We start from the raw sequence: 20,422 nt of genomic DNA on the forward strand, positions 1-20,422 counted from the left end.
AAATGGCGTATTTAGCTGTCTAAATTCGAATCATATGCTGGGGGAGAAATCGTCGGACATCCATGATTATTTTGTTATTCAGCACCCCTGGTCAAGAATATGTTCCCGCGCGCCTGGAAGTAGGCTATGATTTGAATGTAGACTGTTGTCAAATTTGGCAAATACAAAACGGGAGAAACAATATGGTTCATGCTCTCTCATGCTGTTTCATTCGTGCCGAAAAGGAGGGAGAATTAAACATTAAGCACGTTCCACTTTTGCATAAATAATTCCTGAACGGTTTTGGTCAGGGCTGATAATGCAACTGTATTTGACAAAGGACCGATATAGGCTATTTGCTAGTGACAAAATATGAGCTTTCAGTGTGATACGATCTCTTTGTAAATTACGTAATAAAAACGTGTTTCATCTGTTCTGGCTATCCCTGCTATTTGGATCTTACTGTATCTCACTCAATGAACAACATCTCAACACTAAATGAATGATGATCCGCAATTGTCATCAGATAGCCTAGTCATATAGGTAGACATTCAGTGTGTTTGAAATAATTAATTCGATAATATTTTCCATCTTTGCAGAGGAAAAGTTTTGTGTAAAGGGAATTAAAGGCCTGTCTCGTCTCTAATACTAGACGGTGCAGTTTGGCGATTTGGTCAAATAAAAGCCCGGGCTATTATTAGGAGTTTTACGGTATTCACATCAATATAAACATCCACAGATTAATGCTTAAGGCTAACAGTGACACACATATGAGCCTAGCAGCAACCTGATATAGGCTAGCAGCAAATCTCCTACAGTGTGCAGCCTAGTGCACCACATTTTTTCCATAGGAGTTACAGTCAAACACGCTGCACAAGAGCCTTCAGAGGGAAAGACACGATACAAAACATTATACTAGCAAACTAATAATGTATACAGTAACCGCGAACCTATAACAATAATTAAATGACACACACTCGTGTTAATACCGCGGCCCATAAACAAACACTTGCGTTCTAATAACACATTTACCACACGGAATAACACTGGCAATCTCAGCACAAATATTACAATATACATAACAAACAATGTGTAACTATGTAGCAATACTTACAGGTCTTCGAACACACACAATGTAACAATACAAATACAATGTCCAGTCCAACGCAATAATCCACTCTGTAAAGGCTATAGCCGTCTCCAATGTATCTGCTCCTTCTCTATTCCCGCCACTGAGCACCCTCAGCGCAAGCATCCCCAAACTCACACTCTGATAGGTTGAACAAGTGGAGTCAGAAGGGGTGCACGCGCTGCGAGCATGACCCAGCGGCGACAACTGGCTGCTGATGTTTCAACACACTTTAGGTCAATATCACACCGGAATTCTCCTTTAAAGCAACACCAAAAAACTTTCCCTTGTCGCACGCACGCTATTTGTTTATCCAACACCGGCTTTGCAAATAACGATGGCCACAGACAATGTAGAATATGTTGCACGATTTATGAAAGTACGATGTATTGCGACATCAGATGCAAGTCAAATTTGTAGTTTCTTATGTCTCATTCCATCGAACTACAGATCCGCTACCCGATCTGGCAAACTTACATAGTGCGGTTATAGCCGATAGAGGGCTGTGAAGCGAATGCAGAAGTGCCGTTCACCCTGTTACAAGTTGATGAACCACTGAAACGATTTTGGAAACATTATTTTGGTGTCGCTTTAATTACTCAGTGAACTTATATCTGTTAATAATAGGGTCATATTCTTGTCACTTTACTTAGAGCTGACAAATAACAATTATGATATTGCATAGCTGTTTATAATTGTGTGCTATAGGGAGATGTATAAATTATTATAACTTTATTACATATACTTATAGCTATAGATAGGACTACAGTAGAAGTCAAAACTCTTTATGCATCACTATACGCATTTAGCAAAGCAAAGTAGTTATGATGCATCATAAAACTGACAAGTGAGTAGGCAGATCTTGACATATTTATAATGCATTATTCAGATTAAAATTATAATCATTCATAATTAGCTGTCATAATGTATCATGAAGTTGCTTATGAAGACTTGTGAATACATATAGATGGTAAATATGAGCACTACAATGCTTTATAGACACCTTATAAAACATTATGAATGCATTCAGGGCGTTATAAATACAACCTTCATAGAAAGTGTTAGCGGATCTTGCTATATCTAACCAAAAGACTTAATAGAAGAATGCCGATATTGCATTTAATAAGAAAATAGCATAATATAGATGCATTTCTGTTGTTAATTAGTTTATATGTGAAAGTTAACATTTGTCTGCTTTAAGGGCCATACTCTCCCATTCATGTGTAAGTCCCTTTCAGACACACATTTTGAGTTGCGTACATTCTCCCATCAGTAAGCTAATTTCCCAAAATGTTGGCATGTTCCTTTAAGCAAGTCATTCTAGCCTATGTGTATTCAGACGTGCATCATGACCGGCTTAGCAATTAAAGCAGTGAGTCAGGTTTGAAGGACTCAAATCACAAATAATGTAAATTCAAATTCATCCAGTATGCCCATAGACATAATAAGAATGCTTGACTGGCAGGACTGTGACATCACCAATTCTATAAGATTAATTTTCAAACCAGGTAGTTGTCCCACGGACACCTAGGTGGGACTGGGAAATATTTTCTCCATTCAAAGTCAATGGGAGAACATCATTTGTCATAAGCTCTAACGGGACAGTTGAGAAGTGCATAACTGCCATCAAGGTGTGTGATTGACATATTTAGATCAAGGGCAGAATGTGCATAGGCTTACACACATGAGAATATGGGCTTATGTGAATAGGTGAAAGAAGTGTGTATCGTTGTTTATAAATATATCATAGTGTGCTATTTGAATTCTTATTCTAATCAAACTGCTGAAGCTTGGTATTTTCAAAAGATGGAAACTTGCATAACTGCAAAACTGTCATACTCAATGTGTCACAAAAGATTTTATGTACTCTCAGAAATACAATGTGAAAAACCGGACATCCTACATGGAAGCGTTATAGGCACCCAGCCAGTGTTCAGGAAGGATGATATCCTGAGATACACTTGTGATAAAAGATACAAAGCCTCTGTAGGACCAAACCCAAAATGCACCAAAACTGGTTGGACTTCAACACCGGAATGCAAAGGTGATGAGTTCTTGAAAAAACACAAATGGAGTAGTATCGTTTTACTTTCATCTGCCAGTGGCCTCTAATTGGTGACATTTTACTTGGATAGACCACAGTTGTTAACAGAGTGTCAACATGTTTTATAATAAGTATCTGTAGATAGTCTAAGCAAAGTGTGACTCACTTTTCTGTTGTTGCTCTTATTGTATGCTTTATAGAGATTAGATGCAGATTAGATAAAGCCTCCACCGGAACAACGAGAATCCCAGACCAAAGTTTTTACCTTCCTGGACAAGAAGTTGAAATTGTTTGTTTAGATCGATATCGGACCCCTACATTCAAACAGAAAGATTCTTTTCTCTGTGGAGAAGATGGCAACTGGCCACCTGGAAAAACACCAGATTGTGAAGGTAAGAAATGTGTAATAGCCATGGCCCTAACATGTTCTAACTTCACTGCAGTAAAACTATGTTTAGAATTTCTCAATCATACAATGTAAAATTTTGCAAGTAACCACCAACACAAATGGTCCATTTTGCTACAGAAATCTTTTGCTCTCGACCTCAGGAATGGCAGGTGGTATTTCCTAGGCAAAATTATAGTTACAGGTATAAGCAAACTGTAAGTTACAGATGTGCAGAAAAGTATAAGAAAGTTGCAGAGATTGCTACATGTGGACTAGAAGGCTGGATTCCCAGAACTCTATGTGGTATGTAAATTCAGCTTTCTTTGTGTTTTGTATAGAAATTCAAATAGAAACTCTCATAATGTCAGTATAGTAGTTCTATGGACCCTATCTTGGCGACCAGAAATGTGGCGCAAAGCACTGACACAAAGCTTACTCTTACCCAGTCAGTGACGAATTTTTCGCCATGTGCTGCGCTTTTATTAAACAATGTGCCCAGGGGTGTGACAATTAATGACATAAGGTGTGGTCTGGCGCATGATCTAACAATCTTACACCATCTACTGTAAAAAGCATTACGCCAATGACCAAGAAAAACCTGGTCTATAGCGAAAGGCGCATATGAAGCACAGCTGAAGACACACTGTCACGAGATGTAAGGTCCTTAGTTTTTTTATTCAGTCATTCAAACAGTATTGGGGTAAGTGGGGTAAGCTATGTTTTTGATGGTACCCCTTGTCAGTCAATAATGAAAGAAATTAACTGTGTAGCCTGTTTTGTCGTTGACTATGACATCACAGAGAAGTTTGTTTCACTTTGCCTATAAGTTCAAATAATAGATGAGTACAGATGCATGTAGGATACTCTGCTAGGTTTTAGTAAAGCATGGTTTAGTGGAATACCTGTTCTGGTCTTGTGTGCAAGCAGATTCCTTCAAATGTGCTGCTGACTATCAAAATACCGATGCGCCGTTTGAAGTTGCGTTGCTTGCTGCACTGCCCAAAACACACCCATGATTGTTTAAGAAACTAAGAAATAAGAACCACCTTTTTGCGCCAAGTGCCGGACGTTTAATAACAAAACCAACCCGAACGGACTGGACACACCCCTAAATGTGTTTAAGCTTTTCGCACGACCGTGTGTTTCTGATCGCCAAGATAGGTTCCTAAATGTTCATGGTCAGGTATAATCACAACATACATATAGGCTAGTGGAATCCTGGTCATACAACAAATGCATCATTTTAACATGATCCAGGCTTGCAATTACCGTGCCTCACACATGCTGCAGATATCCCCCCTATTTAAATAATTTGTGATTCCTAGTCAGAATGCAAAAACAGTGTCCTCTGAAGACTCTGAATGTATTGAAAATTGAAACATCCATAGTGTGATACAAAATGTAACTTATCTTTCAGTCAACCAGTACACATGTATCCCACCCACAATTGAAAATGGGTTCATAGTGCAGCATACATTGGACAACAAGGTCATTGTGATGTTTGCATGCACGGATGGTTTCAAACTAAATACTGGGGGGTGGTGGAAGGCAAGCCAATGCTATAGAGGCACATGGTCTCTCATACCTAAGTGTATTGGTAAGTGTTTTCATAAGATTATAATTATGTTATTGAAATAAAATGATTCAAATGATACATTGTACAGCAATAAATATTGTAGATCTACAAATTATTTAAGTTAAGTTACGTTATGTATGTCTCCTTGAAGGAAATGTGTCCTCTGCATTTAACCCACCTGGAGGTAGTTTACACACACATATAGACACTGGGAGGAGTGAGCTCATCAGGAGCACACACATTAGAAGCACACATATGCACCTGGAGCAGTGGGCAGCCAAAGATCCTATTATTGTTAAAAGCTTTCTTTGCAGCAGTAGGATAGTAGCAACTGGTAGCATGTGAGATTGGTAGTTTGGTGCCATTTCCTCACCTTAAGGTCAGTGTAGCAAGTCAGACAAAGTTGTTTAGTGAAGCTGAAATTCAACAGAGAGCTTTATTATGTTACCGGAGGTGGTCATCAGGTAGTCACACCCTCAAGATCTGAAGACAAAAGAAACTCAGGGCCAGATGTATGTACATTTGCGAACGTAGCAACACATTGGGAAAGGACAGCAACACATTGTTCATGTATTTTTATTTACCTTTCCAGATCAAAATATGTGTACTGCCCGACCTGAGGCTGAATATGTAAAATACACAGAGCCTGCAATGGAAGTTTATACAAATGGGAAATCTCAGCAGTTTCAATGTGAACCTGGTTACACATCAGAAATACAAAGCATTCATTGTGTAGATGGAGAGTGGGAGAAACCAGTTTGCAGTCGTAAGGTTTTTTGTCACCCAGTAAGATTACAATTGATTTCATTTTCATGTCAATTTGGAACTGATATTAACAACTGCCGTTTCCTCAACCAGGAGATGGTAATTGGTGTGAAGCTCCACCAGATGAAATCAATGCTATCATTGTCCAATCGCATAAAAAACTGTACAGAGATGGGGTCACGGTGTCATATACATGTCGTGAGTCTTACAAAATTGAAGGTGAGAAGAACACAATCACATGCAATGCAGGACACTGGACCAATCCCCCGACATGCATTCGTAAGTACACAAGCTTTTGTAAAATTAACCCTGTCATGCATGAATTATGAAGTATTGAAGTATTGCCTAGAATTTTTAAAGACTGGCTTTGTTATTCAAAATACCTAAAAGTGAGATCCATTTAAAGTATTTGCTGAACTTTGTTTAATTAAGAAGTATTTAGATGAACCAAAGGGGTAAAGAACTACATGCCCACCCAGTTTCGTGCACCCCAGTCTTTCAGTGTCCCGAGAATTGTTGACACAAAATTACTGAGAAAAATTGAGAAAAATAAACAAAAAACTCCTTTGCTGCAACACCTGGGTGCTAGCATCCACCAGGAGGTTTACATACAGCATAGCCACTGTACAGTGTGCATGTTGGCTGTCATTGCAAATAAGCCCCCTAAACCTCACTTCCAACTGCCTGGCTCTGCTGTTGTCTAGTATGGCCAATCCACTCAATCGTTCTTGTCCTATGCTAGCCTAATCCTTAGGTAGGACTTAACTCATACCTGTCAACACTCCCGTTTTTCCCAGGTTCTCCCGTATTTCGTGTCATCTCCCAGCACCCTCCCGTTTTGTTATTTCTCCCAGAAAACTCGTAAACCCGTAATTTGCATGACCATCAAACTTCATTTTAAAATTATTGATCCATTCATTTTCTCTAATAGTCTGACATCTCCCAGGTTGCCAGATTGTGTATGAAATACACCCTACACATACACGATCACTTAGTTTCAAATTCAACCGTTTTGTCATAGGCTAAAACCAGGCAACCCAAAACCCAAATAAGGAAGCGGGTGCCGACTGCGCAGCCTGAGTCTCGTCGTAAGCATGCGGGCTAGTTGAATGGCCTACTCCAGAACTAGCTGTTGTGAAATTGTTGGGAATTTAATTGATTAACACATCACATACTGTTATTGAGTGTTGTTGATACACTGAACTTGTGCCCTCGGAACCAAATCTGACAGCAAGCAGCTTTGGAGTTTTGGAGGTAGGATGTAGGCAGGCAGCTGGTCAGCTTAACGTCAGCATTGCTAGCATCAACGCCAGCAGCAACATTCGAGGTGTTTTTTTTTTTTAAAAACTATTCAATTTCATTCATTTGGATTTAGTCTATTACAGTTCTCGTCTTTATTTTCTCTTTTGTGTGCCACTAATTGCTGATTATTATAACTAAGCCACAACACATCCAGAAGTAACTTCACAACATAATGTAATTACAAATGACAGGAAGTAAAATTATTGGATAAACACATTTCCCCATTCCGAGCAGGCCTTGTTCCTTTGTAAAAAATTGACAATAAATAAAGAAATTTAACTAGATGTACTGCAAAGCCGTACAAAATATGACCGCCGCCCAGCCCAGCACATTTTTTCCACAAAAATAAGTCACGTTTGTCAAATTGTGTTAATTTCCTACTTTGTTCCTTTTTTGTGTTTGTAATTGAGTGTGTGCAGAGTGCGTGGTTGTTTTTGTGTATATGTTGCTTCTGTGTGAGTTTATTGAGTGTGTGTGCCTGCATGTCAGTTAGTTTTTTTGTGTGTGTGTTTGTGTATGTAGGTGTGTTTGTATGTGTGGGTGCATGTGTTTGAGGGTGTGTGTGTGTGTATGTGTGTTTATGTGTTTGTGTGTGCCGTGTGTGTGCATGTATGTGTGTGTGCATGTGTAAAACTTGGCGTGCATTCAGAGGGTGTCATAATGATCCTACACTTCCGATTTCGTGCAGTTTTGACCATGTCAGGTCACAGATAGAGACAGACAGACCTGCGATTACAACACCTTATTTTTACAACATACAACACCTCATTTTTTATTTTAAAAAATACATATACAAATAGAGTCACCATGACCAACAGTTATAGGGCACAAGAGGTATAAATAGCTGTCAATCCCTCAAAACAGAAATGGTGCGAGAAAAAAATATCCGAGAACTGCTGATGTAATTTCATCTTAATTACGATAATGCGCGTTGGGCCCCGAGTACTGACTGGAGGGGGCCCCCCTCCGTGCCTGGGCCCCAGGTGCACCGCACCGGCGGCAGACACAAATTCACGGACGGGCACTACACCTTTCCAGGGGGGGCACGGGAACTTAAATTGATCACGGTAGTTTAAGCTTACACTTGACAAAACATTCTAATATGAAAATGTAGATGCAATTGTTGTAAAATGGTGCAGCTCATTTAAGAGAGCCCCGTGCGCAGGGATGGAGAGAGAGAAAGCGAGAGGGGATATGTTTGTTAGAACTGAGATGCGTGTGGAAAAAGTAGATGTGCTGTTGAGACTGGAGCTAGTCATATTCAAAATAATGCAAAAATAAATCCGCAGATAAAACCAAAATCCTTGTTCATTTGCTAACCACTTTCAGATAGAGTGTTAGGGAGTTAGCCCCGAAGTTACGGATAACTTTGGCCCTGGAGTGGTAACAAGCTCCCTGTTCTCAGTAAAGGTTAACGCTATCAAACAAACCCAGAGACTACTAGGCCTACTTCTACTAACTACGATATGAGATATAGCCTACCTGCGAGCCGATAAGCCATATTTGTCATCGGATGACAGGGGTTAGTGCAGAAGTGAAGTAGACTGCGCCACGTAACCCCCTCTCCATTTAGGTGATGGGCTTACCTAATGTTCCTGATTGATTAGCTACGGAATAATACAGATTTTACAAGTTTTATTTGCTACTTGATTGACTAGATTGACAAACGTATAATATAGGCCTACATTTAATAAGTGTTCAAAATCAATCTATGGGATTGGGGTTGGTTGGTGCAGCCAAGCTCGTCCAGGGCGGGCACAGATGACTTCCACGGGCTTGGCCCCCCCATGACGCTGGGACTGCAGTGTAGGAACATAGAGGGCCCTATCATGACATTCTAAAGTGCATCGTCACTCGTCAAAAGTCTATTCAAATTTAGTAGGATGTCCAAAAAAATTAGAAGAATTAGCTAGTGAATTAACTTGCCACATTAACACTTTCCCACAAATGTAAGGCTGTGAGACCTCATGTGCATGAAGTTAAGTTATGTGGTGTTTAAATTAGTGTTTTATCAGAAAAATTGCATTCAAAAGCAACATATTATATTTCAACTGTGGCAAAATAGATGTCACAAAAAAACACATAGGGCTGTATTTTGCACCCTGGCGCATGGCGTAAAACTCGTTTTCCACCCGGCGCAAAGTTTAATTCCTTATTTTGCACGTTTATTAACAACTTAGGGAGTGGCTTAGCGCATTCTCTAAAAATCGCTTTTGTCCACCTATGGCGAGTTGTTTATGTTATTTTAAGAGCGCATTGTCAACAGTCATATTGGCGGGTGCACAAGGCACCATCCTTCCATCATCCATGAACGCACACCAGCGCATGTCCATGCAAAACATAACAAATTGCATGATTACAATGGGAAACATAATTAGAATACAGATATTATGAAATACTGTACATTTCATGATGAGTAGTTATTCACCATCATTTGCAAATTGGTAATGACGGTTTAAAGTGATTAGGGTAGAGGCGAGAGACACATATGGAGCACAGCTGAAGACCCAGTCACGAGATATAAGCAACTCCTGCAGGATAAATGTTTTTTTATTCAGTCATTTGAGCAATATTAGGGTAAGTATTGCTTTTTCCAGCCTATGTTTTCGATGGTGACCCATTGTCAGTCAATAGTGAAAGTAACTGCATATAACTGTCTTGTCGTTGACTGACACCATGGTGAAGTTAGTTTCATTTTGCCAATGAGTTCAAATAATAGAGGAGTGCAAATGCGTAAAGGTTATACTAGGTTTTAGTAAAGCATGGTTTAGTGGAATGACTATTCCATACGGTCTCGCAAGTAGCCAGTGGCGCCGCCAGCCGTAATCCAGTACGCACTGTGCGTACAATTTTGCAACGCTTTATTCATGAAATCATTAAATATTACAACAATAAAAATAGCTTGTGTACTGTCTTATTTGGAACATGCTTCGGGCACAAATGATGTTTAGGGCAAAGAGAATGGACATCTCAACATAAGGATACATTAGAAGATGATTGGTGTAAACTTTGTCACGACATGATAAGCAGTTCTGGCCCTTAAAAACGCAACGTTCCATTCAGTCATAAATCATTCAAGCTTAGTGCTCGTCATGAAAAGAAAACAGCAGCTTAATATTTTTCAGGTGTTTAACAGTAGCCTAATAGGAGCACTGTTCTTAGCAGTTATGCCGAAGGCAGTGAGATTAGCCATTGCATCCTACAGTCACGCTGTTTGGAACATCAGTTCGGGTTTCAAGATTGATAAGATTCAGTTAATGCGTAGAGTATGGATCATCTCAAAGTTTGGGACAACCAAACAGCAGTGTAAGCAAATCATTATTGTTAGGTTACCATAGCTGTCTTTTCTCTAGGCCTAAGCCTATCGCAAATTGCGACATAAGCTCATTGGTTTCTTTTTTCTTTTCTTTCCCTTGTTCGCGTGTTGGGTAGTGAAGCGATAATGCATTTAAAGCAATGTTCACGTCATGTGAGCCAGAGCCGATATGGCCAGAGCTGCTTGCTCTGTAAAGGTATTAGGTATTTCTGTCCCACCCAAATTGCGTTAAAATGGTGTGTTTAGCAGCCAGAATCTAAAAAAAATGAAATCTCCCTCATCCCATAACTTTTAAAAAGCTTGAAACACCTCTATGTGTAGGGTAGCCACCGTTCTTTCTTTTTTTTGGGGTGGGGGTGATTAGCGCCCTGGGCCATGGTGCGTACTATGGAATACAAGCCTAGCGGCGCCCCTGCAAGCAGCCTCCTTCAAATGCGCTGTTGAATGTCAAAATACCGATGCATTTATTTGACATCGCGTTTTGCGCTGTTAAAGGGAATGACAGATGTCATTCTCATTGGTTTAAATGATGTTACTCCCCAAACACACCCATGACTGATTAAAAAACCTAGGAACACCTTGTTCGACGTTTGATAACGAAAACCCTCCCAATGTGGACTGGACATTGAAACTAAATTTGAATAAGCTTTTGACGAGTGACATGCGCTTTTGACTGTCATGATAGGGCCCATAGAGGCTCCATGGTCATGTGCCAAGAATGTGTGGATCATTAGGCAAAAATATTAAATAGTGAAAAATATATTAAAGCTTAAATCTTTTTTTACTTATCATTTTTATTTTAGCTGTATGTGCTGCCCCAGCTAATGCTGATGATGTGACTTACATGTTTGTAAGTAAAAAGGAATTTTATTGGCCGGGAGAAGTTCTGAAAATTGAATGTAAACCTGGTTACAGATCAGAACTGCAACAAGTTCAGTGTCATAACAAAACATGGGAAGACCCAAATTGTACACGTAAGCTTTTCCTTTCAGAAATGTTTTTTTTATAACTGGCTTCATTATGATATGATTTACATTCAACCTCAATAACCTCAATATTATTAACTGTTTTCTATTCTCAAACAGGAGATAATAAATTTTGCACAACTCCACCAAAAATTGAAAATGGAACGATTGTCTCCCAAGAACAAGAATACCCAAATGGATCTGAAGTGAAATATAGATGTGATAGGTTTCATAAAATTGTTGGCAAAGACACAATTACATGCAGACTGGGAAACTGGAATAAACCACCATCATGCATCAAACGTAAGTAGGCTACATCAGCTTCCATGATGTCGTCCCCGAAGGAAAGTTGTGCTGTCTTTGTGTCACATAATTCTAACTTTTTTCATAATAATTCTGACTTTTTTTCTTCTAAACTCCCTTGAAAAGGGAGCATAAACTGTCACCATCTCCTACTCCACCCCCTACTCTTGCAGCTTTTGTGTATGTTTTTATGTACGTGCCTGTGTGTGTGTGTGTGCCTGTGTGCTTGCGTGTGTGCGTGTGTATGTGTGTGTGTGTGTGTGTGTGTCTGGTTGTGTGGATGTGTGTGTGTGTATTCATGTGTGTGTATGTCAATTTGTCTCTATCAAATGATATGGGATTTTGAAGACTGATAACCTACCTATTTCAATATTTGAATTTTTCAAAAACTGATAAGCTATATATCGGCCGATGGTCATTTTTAACAAACACAATGTAAAAATGTTCTCCCATAACAAGGTTCTAATCAAGGAGGGCATTATGTATTTGAATAGGCCTAACTATCTACCGGTAGATTCTTAATGAAAGGCTCTTCAATGTACAGTAATTTATTTGTTTAAGAAATAAAAGAGTGTATAGAAAGAATCTTATTCTTATAGAAAGAATAAGAATAAAATAGGTCTTTGTTCTGTGATCATCACATTGCCATAAACTACATTGTGAGCAGTTTATACTTGCAGTGCCCGTTCAAACATGCTATTCCTGAAGAAAACCAATAGCCCAATTGCATGCCTGCATGCTTTAAAATCAATAATGAATATTGAATATTATTTTATAATACATTAGCCTTTAATAAATGTGCAGTGAGCAGAATTTAGGCATGGCTGCATGTGAAATTTTTTACAGATCAAAATGATAAACCTAACAGCTATTTTGAGTTAAGGCTATGTTTATTGTTAAGCCTATTGAATAACTTCATGACAGAGAACACAAACCATTTCGTGGAATGATGCATCATCATATGAAATTTGCAACGCTGTGACTTAAAAACAGTCTCTGGTAGGCAGCATAAAGGTCACTGCATACTCGCCGTTCCCGACCTGTAGCGCGACAATGTGATGTCACAGGAGCACTGTACCATTAAATACTCGCGTGTGGTGGTCGCGACACAAGTTGCAATATTCTCCTGAACAGAGGTGTCGCTGTTGTTAAAAGGCTAACGCAAACTAGGTTACACAGTAGAAAAAGCTGCAGTAAGAAACACTAGCTAGCCTCTGTGATGGTAGTTGTGAATAGCAGCAACCAAAGTCTGAAGTACCATCATCATTATCATCTAGTTTCCAAGGTGTGTGCAGGTAGATAGATAGAAAATAAATTGTTTCTATTCTTTCTTCTTAATTCCATGTGTTGCAACTCTTGCTGGTAACTTTGTTAACTTATCCAGCAAACTATTAAAAATTCACGACTGTAACAAAACACTGCAACTCTCGCTTGCCCTCGAACTAGTCCATCTTCCGGTTTCCTGTTTGTCACGCTCAGCTGAAAAAAATAGAGTGGTGCGCTACCGTGTGCTACCCGGCCAAAATCCTGGCGCTCCAGAGATCTACGTCATTTTGACGTCACATTGTCGCGCTACCGGTTGGGTGCGGCGAGTATGTAGTGAGCCTAAGTGACATCTCGCTTTGTCTGCCAATCATGGTCTGTAGCTGTGTGGTTGGCAGCCTGATCTCACCAAATGGTGTAGAATGTCTGCCAATCATGGTCTGTAGCTGTGTGGTTGGCAGCCTGATCTCACCAAATGGTGTAGAATGACGGTTTCTTAAGTCATTTGGCATGTTATTTGACACCTTTCATGCTTTTGGCATACAGTTTGACGCTCTTAAGCCTACATTGACTTTCAATGCTGTGTGGCATTCAGAAACGTCCTTAAATTCGGGACAACTAGCATATCGCTCGTTTCAATTTGGGACCTTGCAGTCGGAATTGTCATTTGTTTATTCAAAGTCTCAAGTTCAAAATAGCCTGGGCTATTCCAAGTGTCAGTTTATTGCACATAATTTCCCCCTTGTTTTGAATAGACTTGAATATTGAATATTTGGGAATGTGAAAATAATTGCTAATGGACAAATTAATCATTATATTAATCAACAAATTAATCGTTAGATGATCATATTTGTTTTGCTTGCATAAAGGGAGAGACATTAAGCATAAAGTGTTTGTTAAAAATGACTATTGGTCGTTATATTGGTTATCAGTTTTTGAAAAACTCAAAAGTCGAAATCGGTATCGGCCCTCAAAATACCATATTGGTCAGGCTCTATAAAGACAAGGAGACAAATTGAGATACACACACACACACACGCATCCAGAAGCAGACACACACACACAAACACACACACTCAAACACCCGTACGCATGCACACAGGCACACACGCACGTGCGCACACACAGGCATGCCAAACAAGGATACACAAAAGTTTCAAGAGTGGGGTATAGAGGAGGAGATGGAGACAAATTCTGCCCTACAAAGGCTAAGAGCAGTATCTGCACTTTTTAAAAAAAAAATTTTTTGCACAAATAAGAAGTACATGATCTGCTCTTCAATCTGTTAAAATTTCATATGACTACCTAATAAATTTCTTAGCTAAATTTAAATTTTTAGTTTGCAGTTTGTATAGAAAAGTAAAGGGAAACCAAGGCAGAGTGTATCTGCCCTTACTGCCTTGATTTCAATGGCCATTACTGCATTCTGCCTTTGTTTCACTTGCCCTTACTCTAATAGGGTGTGTGTGTGTGTGTGTGTGTGTGTGTGTGTGTGTGTGTGCACAGGGACAGACTGAGACTAAAAAAAGGCCCTGGACTTTCTTCTAAAAAGGCACACTACCATTCACACTCACACACACATTAGGTGTCTATCATGATACAGTCTCACAATGTTAAATGCCAGTGAAAGTATCATATTCAAAATAGTCAGTCGGATTTTACAAAAAGTAATTAACATATACTTTGACAAATATAAGCAGCAGTGTGCAAAGGTGTCAAAGGTTAGGTTTTGGTGTGCAGCAATGCAATATTGCTTGACATGAAAGTCTACAAGAATAGCTGATTGATTTCGTTCCATTTTTTCATAAATGTTTATAAATGACAGAGTTGCCATTGTTAAGGCATCAAGTACCTCCTCAATTAATATAAAAACTGTGTGATTATGATAACTTGCTACACTTTCCGCAAAATGTTATTGTATGGCCATGTAAGTATAAGCCGTAATGCAAAGGCAAAACGCAGTATAGCCTATAAAACTACCAGATTTTGCCTAAATGTCAAAAAACAAAATGTTTAATATTCACCTTACTTTGATCTATCTAAGTATACCCCTTGTTGTTGAATATAATTTGATGCTTATACTTGGTGTAAGAAAAACACAAAAAGCTGTTTTTCTCAGTTTGGCATTTTTGCAGATACTGCTCTTTGGCTTTGTAGGGCAGAATTGATAAGTGTGATTTATTTTCGCGGAACGTACAGACTAAGTGGCTAAGCTATTTTGTACCGATATGCTGTACATGTAGTTTAAACCATCATTTTATTTAGATTAAGAATTTCAGGTGCCTACAATTCCAATCCTTACCGAAAAAAAAATTGCGATATATAGCGATCCCTGGAATACACAAAATACCCACTTAAACAGGAACTATGTGAAGTACTCGACTTGTACAAATGGATATAACATACCCAAGGACAGCAATGGATGCACACCCAGCCGCATGGGGGGGGGGGGGGGGGTGGTTGGGTGACTCTACAGTACGTCTAAGCACTTAGTGTAAGTAACAATATAAAAAAGACACTTTACCAGTAAAATATCACAGGAAGCGTCATCACACCTGCGGCGATGGCAATTGTCAGGGAGGTAAAAAGGGGCGTAGTACAATGAGTTCTTGAATTTAAATAGATGTGCTGTTGTACTGATTGGCCCTTATCTGGATACCTCACTCAGAGTCACTCACAATGCAGCCACCTGAGCTTGAATGAAAAGTGGGCACTGCACCACTTCATTCTGCTACACCTGTAAGAGTAGAAAGACTCAAATTAATAGACAGGACGCAGAGATAAAGACAAACCACGTTTGCAAGGATAAAAAAAGAAACATGTGAATCAAATGGAGCATGTTCTGGATGAAGAAAGTGGTGGTGAGTGATAATGAGAGTGTGGATGTAAATTGATATCGGTTCACATGTCTCTATGGTATCAGAGACAATCTACAAAGATAAGTTACAGCACCACACTCTTCAACTGACCAAAGTAAGACTAAGGATCTATACAGGAGAGGCTGTGCTAGTTTTAGGAGTTGTCAATGTGACACTGGATTATAATAGTCAATAAGTGACTCTACTCTTGTACATCATCAAAGGAAACCGTCCAGCCCTGTTGGGCCGAAGCTGGCTGGAAAAGCTCAGGCTGAACTGGCAGGTAGTGTTCCTGGTGGATGATGGTGGCACCGGTCCTCTACAGGAGATATTAGAGAAACACTCCAAAGTGTTTGAGGATGTCCGGATACTCAAGATAGGACTCAATGCAGGCGGAATCTTCAGACAAACACGTTTATTTGCTACGAACTTACAGTTATAAACTTACTTACAGACAGACAGTACTTCGACAGGGTGAACAGAGAGACGATCCGACAAAGAACAGAGAAACAGGAGGGTAGAAATACACAGACCAATTAACAGAAAGATAGGACTGTATGAAACCAACAAGACAAAAAACAGGGAACAGGTGTGAGGAGAAACAGAGGGAAACTAACGAGACAGGAAGTGCAGACCATATAAGGGAATGGGTGAAGACAAAGACACATGACCAGACAGGTAAATACAGAGCACAACATAAAACAATACACAGAATGGCCACCAGGGTGGCACAAAGTCATCAGTCCAGGCCAGATCCTGACAGAAGAAGAATTAGGCAGCAGGAAAGACATAACAGTTAAGCTGCGAGCATTAAGCCAGGAAGTACTTCAAAGTGCCTGAAAGCGAGACATGTTCGTTATGCTATCAAACCCAAAGTTGAAGCTGAATTAGATAGATTAGTTAAGAGTGGTGTGTTGGAGCCGGTGAGAACATGTGAATGGGCCACACCAATTGTACCAGTCATAAAAAAGATGCATCTCTAAGAATCTGTGGTGATTTTAAAGTCACAGTAAACCCATTGATGACATTTTCGCTGGTCTGGCTGGGGGACAAAAAATCAGTAAGGTGGACTTATGTCAAGCTTATGATGCATGTGGACCGAGAATCTCAAGGACTGCTTACCATTGTAACACATAAAGGTCTGTACAGGTACCAGAGGCTCTCTTTCGGAATCACATCACATCTGCAACCACCCTGCATTGTTCCAAAGAGCTATGGACCAAATCTTGAGTGGGTTACCCGGGGTTCAGTGCTATTTAGATGATTTGTTGATCACTGGACCTGATGAGCAGTCACACTTGAGAAACCTGGATGCAACACTGCAAAGACTGGAAGAATATGGTCTCAGAGTAAAAAATGAGTCAGCTGAGATCTTTCCATGGCCTGCTGACCTACTATGCAAAAATTGCCTTCAACCTCGCAACAAAACTGAATCCGCTGTTACACAAAACAAAGGCTTGGGAGTGGACAGACAAATGCGAGAAGGCTTTCAAAGACGTGAAGTGGGCTCTGTCTACATCCAGCACCCTCGCTCATTTTGACCCTAAACTATCAATTCAGTTGGTTTGCGATGCCTCACCATACAGTGTGGGCGCGGTGGTGTCGCTTATTCTCCCATCCGGGGAAGAGAGACCTATAGCTTTTGCTTCGCAGACTCTAAGCCAGGCGGAAAGCAGGTATGCACAAATTGAGCGCAAAGCTCTGACCATCGGCCACTTACCTCTATCTCTGGCTCTCATACTGGCATTCCATCAATTGCAGTCAGCCGCATGAAGCGATGGGCTCTGTTATTATCTGCCCACCAGTATGACATTAAGTATAGGAAAGCGGTTCAGCATAGTAATGTGGATGGGCTCTCTAGACTTCCGTTGCCAGTTGCGCACATTGAGTCAACTCCAGCTGACATTTTTTACTTCAGGGAAGTGATGGCTGCCCCTGTGACTTTAGATCATGTGAGGAAACACACCTGGACCGACCCAGTCCTTTCAGAGGTTGTGGACATAGTCACTATGGGGAAGAGGGGAGTGTTGACATCAACTTTGCAGCCATATCTGGCACGAAGGAATGAGCTCTCAGTCCAATCTAGATGCCTATTGTGGGGCTATCGCGTCATTATTCCACCACCATTAAGAGAAAAAATGCTGGGGGCGCTGTGGCTCAACAGGCTACAACGCTCATACCATATACGGGTCCAAGTGCCCACGGGGACCCAGGTTCGAATCCGACCTGCGGTCATATCCCGGTCCCACCCCATCTCTCTCTCCCACTTACTTCCTGTCTCACTCTTCACTGTCCTACACAAATAAAGGCAAAAAGCCCAAAAAACAATATACAAAAAAAAAAGAGAGAAAATGCTAAATGAACTCCACTCTGGACACTGTGGTGTGGTGAGAATGAAAGAAATTGTGCGCAGCTATTTCTGGTGGCCATGCCTTGATGCAGCCATAGAGGAGAAGGCAAGGTCATGTTCTGACTGTCAGAAGTGGAGAAACCTTCCCCAGCTAGCCCCTGTGCGCCCTTGGGACTGGCCTGAAGACCCGTGGCACAGAGTTCATATTGACTTTGCTGGGCCACCGGGGGGTTACTAACAGCACTGACATTCATTCGGTTTTGATTCTGTCCAGCACCGCTTGCATCAGGCGAATCAGAGGAAAAGCATAAAGTGACGTGCTCGGCCACTGATTCGCTAACATATCCACTTGGAGAGGGGCATCTCTGTCGCATATTGAAAACCATAGGGGGCAGTGGGCTGTTTCCTTTGAAGCGAAGAGGTCTACTTGTGGTTGGCCGAACCTCTGCCATATAATTTCTATTATACAAGGATGCAGGCGCCGCTCCCATGGGACCGGACCTCCTCTCGATAGCATATCCACTTGTCGCTGTCGCTAAGCCCCGCCCCCCATTGTTACCGTGTGAAAACTCGGACAAACAAACCAGACTTGATTAGAAATACATTGTGGACAATGGCAGCTGACAGTATATGAAAGCAGGCTTTGAGGACGTTTTGGTGGTAAAGGATTTACTTTCCTCCAGAAGCTATCAAAAGGGACTTAATTATGCTATGGAGGGGTGTATTCAAAACTTTAGAATACATGCAAGGTGACAGACAAGCAGTTGTGGCGAGTAGCCGTGCAAATCACCGTGCAAAAACCACTGACGTTAATGCTAGCTAGCTTGTGGAAGATTGATACTAAGATATGTTAGGTTACGTTAATATTTGATGTAACGTTAGTAAGAATATAATAGTTGGTTAATGAGCATTTTTATCTTAGGATTTAACAGGGAACCTGTGCCCACGTTGTTGGCTTAGTAGCCTACATTACGTCGAGCTCTTGCAAACGCGAGAGACGTACTGTAGGCTACTGTTGATGAAAATATATCCTGTTTTCTAGCCTCTCGGGGTACCGGCTATCAGTATTACACGTCCCCCATGCAAAACGTTTGACCATGGTTATCCGTTGGGGTTTTTTGAGTTAATAAACTCCATAAATAACAGTTAATTTGTCATTTTATGCCTCCTCCCTGTTGTTTCCTATGGAGTTGTCCGAGCTGATGTCCGAGTCCCGTTGAGCCTGGACTGTCATTGGCTCATCAGCGTTCTAAGGGTGGCGCTTAGCCACAGGTCAATTCATCTCGCCTGGTCGGGGTCGGGTGTGGGCCCACAAGAGTCGGTTGTGGGCCCACAAGATAATCTCCCTTGTCACTTTCATCATAGAGGCCGACCATAGACCACCCTGGTGGTTTATGTATGCTACTGCCGCCGTGCTGTCCGAAAGGATCAAAACGTCCAACTGTGCAATAATCGGCTAGAAGTAATTCAGGGCTTGCCTGACCGCTAGAAGTTCTAAGATGTTTATGTGCTGGCCACTCTGGATGTCTGACCACCTGCCTTTTACAGAAAACCCTTGACACACCGCACCCCAGCCCGTCTTGGATGCGTCCGTTGTAATTACAATATGTGCAGAAATTCGACCTAGGCATACACAGGGGCGGATCTAGAGATTTTTTCCTGGGGTGGCGAAGGGGTGGCATGAGGTTCCAGGAGGGGGGCCATGGACATTATTCAAAACTTAAAAATCTACGGATTTCATTGAATATGTTTTGTCTACATTACATTACACGAGGTGGGAGGCAAATCGGAGATGTAGCTGGCTTTTTGGATGATGTGGGTCTTAATATGTGAATTTCTTTCTCTGTGTAATCACTATACAGTCTGTGTAGTCTGTAGTCTGTACTTAAATTATACAGTGTCAAAAAGCAATTCTAGGGGGGTTTGGAGGTATGTTCAAGAATGTAATTATCTACCACCTCACTAATAAACATGCAAACACACATACTGGTGGACAATAACTAAGTACTGGGTATGTCTAATTCAATTATTTAATTCTTTGGAAGGTTTTTACTTCAACCCCCACTACAATTAAAGGCCAAATATCTTTAGCAGGGATTAGAAACGATTCAAAGAATGAAAATGAAAACACAGTTTTTGGAAGGACGTAACTGAAAACAGGAGCAAAACCAATTGTTCCGGAGT

General features: G+C 40.7%; 1 protein-coding gene across 2 annotated transcripts in view; it reads left to right on the forward strand.

Annotated features, from left to right (window-relative positions):
- The window catches only part of LOC121678479 (complement factor H-like), a 63,851-nt gene that overhangs the window by 12,195 nt on the left and 31,234 nt on the right, over nt 1–20,422 (forward strand). For both annotated transcript variants that reach the window (XM_042058079.1, XM_042058080.1), the window contains exons 7-14: nt 2,982–3,152; nt 3,353–3,544; nt 3,679–3,843; nt 4,958–5,137; nt 5,709–5,882; nt 5,975–6,160; nt 11,303–11,473; nt 11,585–11,767. In XM_042058079.1, the coding sequence (XP_041914013.1) occupies nt 2,982–3,152; nt 3,353–3,544; nt 3,679–3,843; nt 4,958–5,137; nt 5,709–5,882; nt 5,975–6,160; nt 11,303–11,473; nt 11,585–11,767 (1,422 nt within the window). The remainder of the gene's footprint in view (nt 1–2,981; nt 3,153–3,352; nt 3,545–3,678; nt 3,844–4,957; nt 5,138–5,708; nt 5,883–5,974; nt 6,161–11,302; nt 11,474–11,584; nt 11,768–20,422) is intronic.

Source organism: Alosa sapidissima, chromosome 12, assembly GCF_018492685.1.
Source record: "Alosa sapidissima isolate fAloSap1 chromosome 12, fAloSap1.pri, whole genome shotgun sequence".
In the NCBI taxonomy this organism is placed as follows: domain Eukaryota; kingdom Metazoa; phylum Chordata; class Actinopteri; order Clupeiformes; family Clupeidae; genus Alosa; species Alosa sapidissima.